The sequence below is a fragment of the Amblyomma americanum genome, chromosome 11, assembly GCF_052857255.1.
Source record: "Amblyomma americanum isolate KBUSLIRL-KWMA chromosome 11, ASM5285725v1, whole genome shotgun sequence".
NCBI classification, from domain to species: domain Eukaryota; kingdom Metazoa; phylum Arthropoda; class Arachnida; order Ixodida; family Ixodidae; genus Amblyomma; species Amblyomma americanum.
This window is the reverse complement of record NC_135507.1, coordinates 78,838,396-78,851,538: the sequence shown is the minus strand read 5'-3', so window position 1 is coordinate 78,851,538 and position 13,143 is coordinate 78,838,396. Positions and strand designations below refer to the sequence as shown.

General features: G+C 45.2%; 1 protein-coding gene across 1 annotated transcript; it reads left to right on the top strand.

The window, feature by feature from the left end:
- Positions 1-474: 474 nt before the first annotated feature.
- LOC144109738 (uncharacterized) lies at positions 475-12,734 on the top strand. Its single transcript, XM_077642533.1, has 7 exons — positions 475-792; positions 1,613-1,697; positions 3,340-3,414; positions 3,590-3,799; positions 8,619-8,793; positions 11,368-11,444; positions 12,070-12,734. The coding sequence occupies exons 1-7, from the start codon at positions 497-499 to the stop codon at positions 12,343-12,345; spliced, it is 1,194 nt and encodes a 397-aa protein (XP_077498659.1). The 5' UTR covers positions 475-496; the 3' UTR covers positions 12,346-12,734.
- The last annotated feature ends 409 nt before the right edge of the window (positions 12,735-13,143 follow it).

Here is a 13,143-nt window from a genome sequence, read left to right as displayed (position 1 = left end):
CTGAATTCAGTGCGTAGCCCGTTGATTGAGGTCTCGTAATGCGATGCAGCAAGCACGCCAACATTCTCCGGAAAATAATGTGACACACTCATTTTGAATAGTTTAACTTTACATGGTTAGCTATTTTAGTATCATTCTCGTGTTTCCACAGATGTTCGAAGAAGATTTTAATGTTTTTGTAGACATACCTGAAGACTTCGAGATTCGGGACAGGGCAAAAATCAGTCTCCGAGGATTGCCAGGTTCGGTGAGTACATTTTCTTACCAGTATTAACTATTTCATTTATTGATCCCTTAAAGGCCCGAAGGCATTACATAAGGGGGGGGGGCATATTGGTTTCCAACGGCGATGATGGGAACATGTATAACAATAAAAAGAACAAACATTCAAACAAACATAAAAGGGGTTGTAGCCATATCAGGGTTTTCCAAATAATGCTGGAGGAGCATCATGCAGCAAGGAGGAGTGTCCAATTTATGTCTTCCACTGCAATCAATGGCAATCATAGTAGAAATGTATGGAAATGTTGGCCACAGTCTGTGCTCACTGTGTAGTATGCTCTTCTCTTCTTTTCTTATTTTAACCTGGCACTTTAGGATTGCGGATGTTCTTGACGAGCCCCAGCAAGCGGAGCAATCCCGTGTCACTGCCACATACAGCCTCACATACAGCCTGCCAGCTGTACCAAACGACATCCAATTCAGCATAGAGCGCCACCAAAGTGGACAATGCTTCAGAGCACGGAGCAGAGTTGTCCAATGGCTCTATCATGACCTCTGCTTATACACCATGTAAGTTATTTGCAAGACTTTTGGACCATGTAGGGCAATGTGGAGATAACTTGGGCTACAAACTTGCGTGGCCATAAGCCATTTTAACGAGAAAGCATGAAGGAGCTCGTGGCGCAGAAAATCCTGTGTCGGCATTAGTAGACATGAGCAAGAAATTTGAATTTGTTGAAAAGGTGGCTATGTCACACATAGAGCGACCGACTTGAAAAGTGAATGAAATTAGAAAACTGGTGATTAGAAGGTTGCAATGTGCCTGGAACATCATTAGGTCATCCAGACATATAAAGTGATCCATCATATAAAAACCAGCGCTTACAAACACGGACAGAGGACGAGACGAAACGAACTGAAGGCTTTTCAGTTTGTTTCGTCTCGTCCTTTGTCAGTGTTTGTAAGCGCTGGTTTTATTTGATGGATCACCGCCAAATCGCCCAATCCTCAGTTCTGCATATGAAGTGGATGAGTTGCCCCGAAAGGAAAATTGCGGTTAGTTGAGAATCGAATCCGTGACCCTTGGGTTGCGAGTCAGACATGCTATTGGTATGTCATGTAGGAATGTTCAAAGGACTTGGTTAAAGAGGGCTGTAAATGTGTGTGGTTTAGTCTTTCACATATTGATTGTGAGAGGGCAAGCAATGTCCTTGCTTATGTGAGCAAGGGGAACTGCTGTCACGTCGTAAACTTAAAGGCAGAGCTTATGTGTCCTCCCACGTCTTGCACCTAAGACACTGACTGCATCTGAAACTAAAATGTCTATGTGAGCCTACAAAAGAACATCCTCACTGTGTACTGCCTTACACGTTTGTCTTAACTGTGCTAGGTACCCTGGCAAGCTGTACAATGAGGCTGCGCAAGCTCTGGTGTCCAGGTACCCAAACCTGGCTGACTCATCTGGCACCGGCTATGTAAGTAGGCAGCTGAAGCCCTTCAAACTAATCTTGTAGGGACAGCAGACTTTCTTAAATTAACAGGGCGGCATAGGTGTTCTGAGTATAATAATAATGTCTTCTCTATTTATCAGTGGTAGCCGTACCATTTTCAATGACTCTGTTTTGGGCGCCACTGATAGAGTCATTCACACCACAGTGCATGCTGCTGGTATGGCTGGCTGATTCTCATTCATAAAATAGTATCTCACAAAAAAAAATGGGATAAAAAATTGTTCAGATATTTCCTGTGGTACGTCGCTAGTGAGCAGGTCCTCTTTCCCTCTTGCTGCAGTAGCGGGGCAGTCATGAGTAATACTTGTTGGGGGGCTAGTTGGTGCATGTTTCCAGAAGATGGTTGTAGCGCCGAAAAAGACAGCAAATTTGGCACACAATTTGAAGCATGTGGCAACAAAATATAAGGTTCCTGTGGTTTTTTCTACCCCAAAGAAACTGGCTGGCTTGTGCGTTAAAACTGATCCCAACAAGGTAAACAAGACTGATTGTAAAAAGAAGCATGCAGCTCCGCTTGTTAAATGTGCCGTGGGAGTCCTATATCAGATTCCTCTCACATGCGGAAAGCACATTGGACAAACCGGCCGCTGTAATAACGACCAATTAGTGGAACATAATCGGGATTTACAAAATGCACTAGTTCTCATCTGCCACATCATTATAAAGCCTGCAGAGAAGAAAGGAAGATTAAGTGTGTGGCAAGGCTGAAAGAAGCAAAGGTTTTAAACAAGTAAGGACCAGGCAGCCCGTGAACTGTTGCCGGCCTTCTATATTAAAAGAAACTGTAGCGATTGTGTTAGTGCCCCATCTATCTCCATTTATAAGAATGAAACTGCTCTTTTAGATACACGGGCGTGAGATATGTGTGTGCCTAACCTATCTTTTATCCAGTTTTTTTGTAAAACCCTCGCGCGCATGTGTGGTTCTTGCTACCCATCTTGATTTGTCCTTATATTCATTCGCATTCGCGGTGAATAAATAGTTGGAAGTTGTGTCTGTCCCGTCTTGCTTGCTATGTGTTGTCTTTTTCGGTGCTACAGCCGTCTTCTGGAGGTAGTCATGAAGACTGTCGAATAGGACGGTGTATTAAAGGGTTGTACGAGAGAGCTTGATAATCCTGGCCCAGCTTGTCTGGTTGGCATTTGAATCGAAGGGCCATTGGTTGGCCTAGTTATTAGAGAACTCCAAGTGATCAAAATTAATCCAGAAACTCCACTGTGGTGCCCATCGTAGCTGATGTGTCGTTTCAGGACATTAAAACAACAAAAAGTTCGCCTCACAGTGAAAAGATAATTGGAAAACAAAGCTTGAATTACTGGAAAGGAACTCTATGCTGCAAATTTGGTAATGTGCGCGCTACCATAAAAAACTAATGTCGGCGAAAGATCAGTGTGGGTCCTTTAGTGTTTTTATGCTATCAAAAATGTGCTGCAATAAAATATGGAGCAATATCTATAGCTTCTCATGAGGTATTGTTATGTCCATGGGTGTTTACTGGTAGCTTGTGATCAACACCATCACTGTTAGCATGTATTTAATTGTACTGTGATTGCTTTTGTCAGTGCAAGTAGTAATGCTTGCATTGTGTGGGATCTTTTAAACACAGGACTCTTGGCGAGAAGCTCTCCGCTTCAAAGCAAAATATGAGCGGAGAAAAATCCGTATCCAGCAGAATGATGGGGCAGATTCTCCACCGTCAAAAAAAAAACGATGAAAGATGGGAAAGTGGCCACGGTTGGCGGAAATGCCCTGCAGCGTGTTTCGAGGCCGTCTGTGGTATGCATTTGGATTTCATGTAGTCCTTGTGCTGAAGACAGCCTGGTGTGCAGTGTGAAGTAGGCTCCTTTTGCTTGCAGGCAACTGCACCAGACGGGGAGGATGAAGACAGTATTGCTGGCCACATCGAAGGAATGAAGTCGGCAGTACAAAAAGCTCGGCCAGACATGGCTTACATATTAGACTGTATGCGCCGAACATTTCCTACCCGAAGGAAGTGGATTGGATCCGAGGATCCATCAGTGGAAGTGGCAATAGAGAAATTTCCAGCATTGGCCATGAGCTCAATCGTAAGTTCAGTAACTAGACCATCAGTTAGCGAAGTAAGGAAAAAGAAATTTTCTTTTTCTTTTCCTCTTTTGTCTTTCTTTCTTTTAATCCTTTCCTTTTTTGATTCCAGTTGCGGTGCCTGCACTTTGCATTCCATCTTAGTGGAGGCGAAATACAAAAGTGTGGATATGCTGTGTGACGTCAGTGCATGTTTAAGGACCTCAGATGGTCTAAATTGTCTGGAGCCTTTCACTACGGCGTCCCTTATGGCCTGAATCGTCTTGGGACGTTAAACCCGCTGAAGCAATTAGGCGGAAGTGGTCTATATGTGCAGAAAATTCAGCTCAAATTTATTTCTCTTTGCCTCAGTGGAGACCTGATTGAATGGCTCGCACTGTTTGAATTTCAGAATACACCTAGGGTTGGTTCAGTGTAGCATGCCCTGATTCCACATTCTGGTCTTTTTGTTTTTGTTGCTCGACTTCTGCTATTTAGTCGTTTATTTATTGCACGGTTCTTGTATGTGCTTCAAGTTGGTACTACCGGTGTTTGCTGGTGACAGCTGTCACATGGTGGACACTGAAGGGAAATATCGAACTAAGCAAGACAGTCAGGATATTCGTCAGGGACCGTACTTATACTTTCGATGCACTGAATAGTACCTGCATTGCAGAGAAAATCCACACAATGAGAGTCCAAAGATCATTCCACATATAAGCGGAGATGCCACAGGAAAAAAAAACAATTTTAAATGGTACCCAGAGCAGTGAAATTTTGTGTGCTTAATACTGCTTTTCTGCTCTTTTCAGGACACTAATTAGTTCTCTTGTAGTGCGCACTTTTGCTCAGTGTTGCTAACAGGCCTCAAAAAACAATTTGTGTAGGTTCCATCTTACTTGAACCTGGTTATAACTAGAAAAAGCATTCGCGGGTGGTCCAACTCGCTCATCCAAGGTAGATTAAGGCGGCAGACACAACCATTTTGTTGCAGCTTCTAATCACATGATCACCATGACGTCACACACGGTGTTGACGCCACCAAAGGCCAAAGGTTTTTTGCGACGGCAACTATTCCCTGTTGAATCTCTCCGTAACCAGCCAACTTGGGCTCTCTCCTTACTGGTGGCAGTGCTCGGCAAATCCATCTACCGGTTGCGTGCCTTAAGTCTCAGCCACTGTGCCACTCTGCGGGTAGTGTTATAAAAGCTCGGAGGGCCTATATAACACTACTAGGAAAGTTGGAGCCAGGGGAATTTCTGAGTTGTACCTGGAGTAGTAGAACTTTTGCTCTAAAAAGGCCCTTTTGTGTGCATGCTTTCTCATAGAAAATGTTCACTGGGAACTGCCAGCGGTAGCTTATTTTATAGCTTACTAACTATAGAATGCAGGGAAATAGCCCTGATGTGGTCATGGAAGTTCCTGGTGTGAAAAAAAATTGTGATGTTATTGTTATGTTTTTTGGAACTCATTACTGTTGAATCGTTTCTATACACTTGCATTGGAGATACTGCAATTCTTAGGCGACATCTGAAGCTACACATTGTAAAGGACACATTTGCCAAGTTTCAGTGCGATACGAAAAGTGCAAGTACCAAAAATTCTGGGCGGACTTCGAAAATTTGCACCCAGGATCTTCTGTAAGTCACCATTCCATATCACTGTGAAACGTCGCAGATGTGTTCTGTAGAATGTGTATGTGTAACTTGCAAATATCTATTCAGAATTTCAATATCTCTGCTGCAAGTTTAGAGATGTGTTTGGCGCATCATAGCCATAGTTGCTTTTGCGCCATTAAAATCAACATAACTAACTACAAGTTTAGAGAGGCTTCAAACTACACTAATCTAAGTAATGATTCTGAAAAACAAAAGGGTAACATCATCACAATTTATTTTTCCCATACTAGAAAAACTTTCATGACCAACTTTGAGCTAGTTTCCGGCATTCTACAATTATTAAGCCGCAAAATTAGCTGTTGCTCTTCGTACTCAGTGAAAATTTTCAATGTGAAATCGTGCACAAAAGGACCTTTGTTTTAATCTTGTTAGTAACACTGAGCTAAAAGTAATCCTTCAAGGAAACTAATTATTGTTCTGAAAAAGGTAGAAAAAACAGTATAAGTGCAGTTTCATTGTTCTATGTAGATTAGTTAAAAAGATTTATTTTAGTAGCTTCTCTCGTCAAAGTCCCCACGGAAAATGAAGCACAGTGACAATATTTGTATGATGCATTTGTAATGGAGCTCTACGGCCAATGAGAGGTGCCACCTGCCTGCCGGGGGCAGTGGTGCATCTCTCAAAGGGACACTGAGACGAGCCCTATAATTTTTTTTTAGCAAAATCTGATAGTTCGGCATTTCATGGCTTTGTTTCCACTTGTCCGGGAGCGAAAGATGCATTTATTTAAAAGAAATTTCGATTCGAAGTTGAAAAAGTTTATCCCGCCGCTCTGATTCAAACTCGAGAACTCTTATTACGTCAAGGAGAACTCTTATGACGTCACAGGACGTAGAGACGTGAAACGTGACGTAAACGGAGACTCCGTGATTTCTGGCTGCTAGCAGTGCGGTCTAGCAGCCGCCGAAATGAAAGCTACTGTCGCCGCACGTTGAAGGTATCTATCGGGAGTCGCTACCGTCAATTCGTTTACGTTTGCACTGGCGTCTTGTCAGCGTTGCGATGAATCCCGTTCCCGAGCCCAACGACGTAGTTCTCGCAAAAACTCCGGCCTGCATTTCAGCGACCTCAGCCCCTACAGAGTGTGCTGTGCTTTTGAGCGAGCACGTTTAGGTTAGGCGCCGGAGGGTCGTTTCCCCCTTCCTCAGTGAGCAACCGTTGCAAACTAAATAATAAATATCGTAACCCCAGTGCGGGGAGTCTCGAGGGGCCAGGACAAGGTCGGCGCCTTGCGCCTATCGGAGGCTGGCCAGGGCTTTGGGGCCAACGGATTGCAATTCCTTGAATGGCGCGATTGCACGGTGCAGCAGGTGGCGTCGAGGTCTCCCGCGGTTGCAAGGGCCAGGTTATTTATTTATTTTTTTTTCCACAAAAAATGGATGGGTGCTCAAGGGCTATTGCATTTAAAGTTGGCGGCTTGAAACTAAAGCCAGCGCACGACGCTTCAACGGCTTCCGCTAGATCCAACGGGTCCACTGGATCGGTCTCTCTCGCCCACTTGCATGTACCTTCATATGTGTACTGTGAATGGATTAAATTAGCTGAGAGCTCGAAAAGAACAGCTCCGCCCAACTACCGAAGCTATTGAATTACGTCACAACGCGCACCTCGCCGCGGAGTTGAACAAGTCTAGTCTGGTCGGGCCGGCGGCGGCTGGTGCACTCGGCGCGAAATAGAAACATGCTCCAAGTCTCCCCGCCAGTGCGGTCAGAGTGCGCCGAAGCCGCCGAACGCGTCGGCGGTCAAGCGCAGTTGGAGTATAGAGGGTCTCGCTTTGGTCGACGTGACGTCGCCTTGCAGCACGCGCGCGCGTTACGCCGGAGCATAAACGCGCCTTAGCAGAGCCTGCGCTTAGCTGCTAACCAATGTATTCGGTGGCGGCATCTATGGGAGCCACTGAACCCCCCACCCACGCACTGAATAAAAAAAAATCCTGTGCCGAAGATCGGAATCGAACCAGGGCATTTGGCGTTTGAGGCGGAGACGCTACCACAATGGCTCAAGGTACTACCATCAATAAAGGCGCATCTAGTGAATGCACTCTTACAATGCAGAAATATCCGCACTTTCGCTACGTATATCCTGGCCTAACAAAGCTAGGCCATCAGCAATTTTTCTGAACTGCCTTGTACCTTGTCTCCCGTCGCTAACAAACGATTTCCATTAAGTAGTTTCATGTTGACTGGCACAGCTAGGAACGTTTCGTCGGGTGTGTGTGCGAAGACACAAGTGCTGCCTTGTACGATCACCGACCATCGTGCCATCATATTTTTTCATCGACCGTGGCGATCATCTGACAAGCGTTCACAGGCTCCTTCGAAGGTTAACTAGCACTTGAAGTGGCACTTGGAGTTCCTCTGCTGTTCGGCGCTTGTAAATTGAGGCGCGTCAAAAACAAAACCACGGGGCACGCAAAGCTCATAGACGCGCGAAGCGCCATAAATCGAAACTCTCCTGGCCGCCTGTGGCGCCACCAAGCATCGGTTTTCTTTGCTTCCAACATTCATGTTGTCATTTGTCTGCCTTCCTTGGGTGATAAAAGTCCACTATCGGTTTTAAAACAAAACTTACTTCAATATTGAACCGCGCAACCTGCCTTTGTCAGCCTCAGAGATTCGCGGCTCCATGTACGAACGAAAATTCCTCCAAGGTGGCGTCTCTTGTCCTATGACGTCACCAAGCTTGCGCTTGCGAGATTGACCTGTGGCGGCGATACCTGTATTTTGTTGTTGCTATTTTCTACCTTACAAGTGCTTTGTTTTCAGTAAGAGCGGCGTTTTTATAATCAGGAGCTGGTATTCTATCGATACAAGCCAAGTTCAATTTCTCCTCAGTGTCCCTTTATCTGCTGCAGTGCGCAGCCATGAGTGGCATGAGAACTCAATACGATCTTTGAGACTAAAGCAGAGAATGGCTGAATATGTAAGCTTTGCTTTACGATTGTATGGTAATGCTTTCGCACTCATGCACATAAGTGGTCTCTGCCGAATTCTTTCTTTGCTTGGGAGCTATGTAAGCAGCCTGCAAATTTCTTTTCGTGAACTTCGTAACATGGCAAACTGGGTGTTATACCTGTGCTTCCATGTTTTATTCTGTCCTAAAGCAACCGATGTGCTACAGTTCTTCATTACTGTTATTTTATGCTCGTATTCTCCATTTGTAGGCCCAGCTGGAGTTTGAGCTGATCACATGCGTGCCAGTCTTGGAACGGCTTGAAGAGGCCCTTCAGCGCACAAAAGAAAAAATTGTGCATGCAGCTCGAAAGAAGCGCCACCTGGAAGGCTTCCTTGAAGACTTCGATGCCCGCATGGATGGCACTTCGGAAGCTGCAGTATATGGTACACATATTATACTGTATATTGTCGGCATATATATAGCTTATCGTATCCACTTGTGTAGGGGCTCCACTCTTGTAGACTGACAGACTGAGGATATTACATGAAAGTGGAATATTCCCACAGTTTTTTCGGCCACAGTGGAACCCAGTTCATGTATCACCCATTTCTGTGACACCGCAGCGGTGGCCAAGTGGTTGAGCATCCGCCTCGCATGCGGGAGGTGCGGGGTTCGATTCCCAGTGCCGCCGGGTGCCCACCGGTGATACAATGGGTAGAAGCTTTCCCCTGGTCTGGTGCTCGGCTTCTTTAGGGTGAAATGCTTGGAAAACGGGTCTTTGAAAATTCCACCTTGAGAAAAAGAAAAATACCTTGTGTCACGGCGCTCTTTGGCCTTAGATGCCGTTGCGCCATTAAAATCCATCATCATCATCATCATCATCATCATTTCTGTGACGGCCACAGACAAATACTTTCCCTATTTTGAGTGCATCGGTAAGGCCCAGGCATGTGTAGCAATGAGCAATGTAAGCTTTCCAGTCGCGCTTTTGTTCCTTGCAAAGTGCATTGGAAAGAATATGTCATTAAGAGTGATATAGCCTAGAGTACTATGAATGTTGCACTATGGTTTGAATGTCCGAGCTAGGAAATGCTACCAAAGTCATTTAAATGCTTACTGCTCCTAGAAAACCTGTGCTGAAGTTTGCTGTGTCGACCACTACATTGCAATACGCAGCCTAGCAGTGCTCATAGTGCTTCCTACCTGCCCTTATTGCATGAGCTTCCACTCATTGTGAAGGCCACACTAGGCGAGCATCACTAATTTGGTCTGCAGGGACTGCCTTCTGTGGCTATGCTGAGCAGGAAAGGGAAAGACGGGTGTTTGTTTAGTGAAGGCTGGAGAACTGAGGAGGAAGCGTCATTCTGCAGCAGAATAAACTCCCGAAGAGAACGGGGACTAGGGGGATCAGCTCGCATAATAAATCCCCCCGCCATTTTTTTATAAGCCACGCAAACAATTCTTAGATATGGCTGAACCAGGCCCTAGCCCCTCATCACTCATCAACTGCGCACTTTAAGCGGGATTCACTTGAGAGAGGATTCTACCCCTATCGAGCGGGGAGGTGCGTACACATCACCAGAACTTGACGTCCTTGGGCGTCAGCCCGGGGGTGCCTGGCCTCTGGGATATGGGTCCTTTTGCTTGGCCAGCACAAAAGCTTCCTCGGTTGGAGGGGGTAAGCGGTCATTTTGTTGTAGTCTTGGGCCATAATATTATTTTAAGAGAATTCTGTTTCTACAGGTCTGGGAATATTCACTACAAGCACAGGAGCTGCTTTCTTGTGCTTCGGCACACTCTAATATAGTCAAGCAAGCTATTGACAGCTTGTCTCGAATCTGCTCTTTTGAGGTCACGTAATCACGCATTTAAGTTTTAACAAGCTAGTTGAAACGGTTGTTGTTAGCTGGGTTCCCCTGTGCGGTTATCACTTCATGCTGAGGCAGTTTTCTAAAAAAAAGAAATGGCGCATATTGTGGAAGCAATGCAAAGAGGAAAAAACGATGCAGCTAAACTCGAAATACCATATGCACATAAGGTTGCTCATGAAAAAGAAAATAGCTGACAGACATGGTATACAGGTTGTGTTTGCTGCTGCTCAAAAGCTCGCCCAAATTTTGTTGCACATTTTGTGCTATGGAAGAAAAAAAGGGCCAAAAAGTTTGTGCCATGTTGCAGCAGGGTTGTTTATGAAATTCTGTTGACCTGTGGGAAGGCCCATGTAGGCCAACGAGGCACCTACGTTTGTGGTCGTTAACATGTACAGAAGCACATTTATTACAGCATTGTGGCCACAGATGCATGTGGTAAAGATTTGGCACCAGAAATTTGTTGGAAGCTTATGCATAAAAAAAGGAAATGCACTAGCGAAGTATCTGTACAGCTCTTAAAAGCCAAATTGTGGATCTTGAAATTGTATGCATGAATGCATACTGTTTACAGCTGTTCATTCTGCATGTGTGTTGTTTTTTTATATTTCCTCATCTGAAAAACAAATTGCATAAAGCAGATAATGTGGGCAATGTGTGATGCCTGTTTGTCTTGCGCTGGCGCTTTACTACTACTTGAAACTATGAACCATCTTGCCTGACAGCAAGCTCCGCTACTACTTTACATTCTGCCTGAACTATTGTTCTTGGTTTATGTCTAGTTAACCCCAAATTGGCAGCTATCACTTCAAGAATGTGTTTGATATACAGGCCTATTGCTTAATTTGTTATGCCTTCTAGTCTGGAATGTAGCAGCGCATTGCTTGGGTAGTTAGTGTGGTGCACCTTTTATTTTAGTTATCTCCAGTGCAGCCATTCTGGGATGAAAACGCACTTTCGTTGATGCCTCTTGAAGGCACTAATATAGTCTGCATGCAGTAAAAAGTTGGCTGGAGCAGGACCTTTGGACTGAAGCATATTGTAACAAGCAATAAAGATCATAATTTATTTTTCATTTAATTTTGGTGCTCTTTTTATGTCTCCATGTTTCATGTCACTGTATTTAAAATTCATTCGCCACTCTTTCAGAGACAACAGTCACGGCAGCAGTATGCCTGTTGCCAAGCATGGTGAAGGAAAGAGTAGAGACTTTCGTCCGCCCATTTGTAAGTTTTTAAAACCGCATGTGTGAGCAGCGATGTTTTTTGGGATGCTGGGGGCATGCAGTTGTTTTTTGTCCTTGAGAATGCATTTGACATTACTTTTGTTTCTTAAACAAGTTAAACAAAGATACTGTGTCAGACTGAAGAAAACAAATACACAGTATTTGATATAATAACATAGCTTTGGATACTAGCCTTCATATTCTTGTTACATGGACATTTTCAGAGGCTATGTAGTCCAGAGGCTGAGAAATTCTCAGTTGCTATCGAACTCGAATCAGGTGTGCTGCTACAGTAAACTCTATCACCATTGAAGGATTCCATCTCGCACTGAGGCATAGTGGCGTCACTATCGCAGCCAGTCATTGTTCAGGCATCCAAGCAATTGACTTATAAATGACCTGCAGAGCAGCTGACTTGGTTTGAATGCAACATTTTTGCTTAGGTGGCCTATTTAGCTAATTTGCTCTAGTAAGCCACCTTTTAATATGTATTAAGCATTGTGGAGGGACAAGCTTGCAAATGCTTCCTTTACATGCAAGGCTGGAGGTGTCTGAACTTGAGATTTCTCGAATGATTTGCAAAACACTCTTTTCTAAAACTTGCGTGTGTGTTTGTTTTTTTACAGGATCCTGCAGCTGTGCACTATATACCAACTGTAGTGCACAGAGGAGGCATTCTGACAACGACAGATTTTTCTGTTTGCCTTGAGAAGATTTGCATCAAGGAGACAAGCCTGCTGGCGGCAGTTGCAACCCAGATGGCCTTGTACTGGGCATTTAATATAGTTTTCGATAAAAAAGCACAGCGGTCATTTGACTTGCTGTGCAGGCTCATCAATGTTGACAGTGGCCTACGGCCAACTCCACTTGTGCGTTTGGCACAAACTGTTTTGGGAAAGTGAGTGAGTGAGTGAAAACCCCGCCGAGTATCCTAAGGGCCGTTTTGCTGACTCTGCCCTTTGTATAGTTTTTGCACGTTTCTTTCGAATCTGTTAGTATGTTGAGTGGGCGACCGGTTCTGTAGCCTTCTGCTGCCGCCAGCGCGACGGCAATTTCCTCGGCCTCCGCTGCGCCCGCGACTTTTGCTGTGGCGCTCGTTAGCATTCTTCCTTTGCTGTCTACGACTACCAGTGCGGCTGCGTGTTCTGACCCGCACGGGTAGACGGCAGCGTCCGTGTATACTGTGTTTTCTTCCGAGGCTAGCGTTTTCTCTACGTACTCCGCCCTAGCCTTGCGTCGGTTTGCGTGAAGGTTAGGGTCCATATTTCTCGGTATGGGCTTAACGTTAAAGGTTTCTCTAAGGTGGTTCGGCATCTCCGCGTATCTGTCTGTCAGTCCGCGAGTGTTCCGACCCAGCCTTTTCAGGAGCGCCCGTCCCACAGGAGTGCCTCGTAGTCTGACTTTTTGTGCTCCCAGCAGCGCTTCCGCGAGTTCGTCAAAAGTGTTGCTGATGCCTAATTGTAGCAGTTTCTCGGTTGACGTGTTTCTGGGTAAGTGGAGAGCCGTCTTGTAAGCCTTCCTCAGGATGTGTCGGCTTGTTCTCTTTCCGCCTTGGTGGTTGCGTGGTACGGTAGGGAGTACGTAACTCGGCTGACTATGAGGCTGTTTACTAGCTTGAGGGTGTCTTCCTCTCTCATGCCGTATCTCTTTTGAGAGACGCGGTTGATCATGCGGCCCACCTGCTCTGCCGCTTTGCTTAG

Bases quoted from the DNA above. Each gene is read 5' to 3' on its own strand.
- LOC144109738 (XM_077642533.1), top strand. From the start codon at position 497: ATGGCAATCATAGTAGAAATGTATGGAAATGTTGGCCACAGTCTGTGC. The intron at 3,415-3,589 runs GCAGATTCTCCA...TTTTGCTTGCAG, and splicing joins GTATCCAGCAGAATGATGGG to GCAACTGCACCAGACGGGGA. The intron at 3,800-8,618 runs GTAAGTTCAGTA...CTCCATTTGTAG, and splicing joins CATTGGCCATGAGCTCAATC to GCCCAGCTGGAGTTTGAGCT.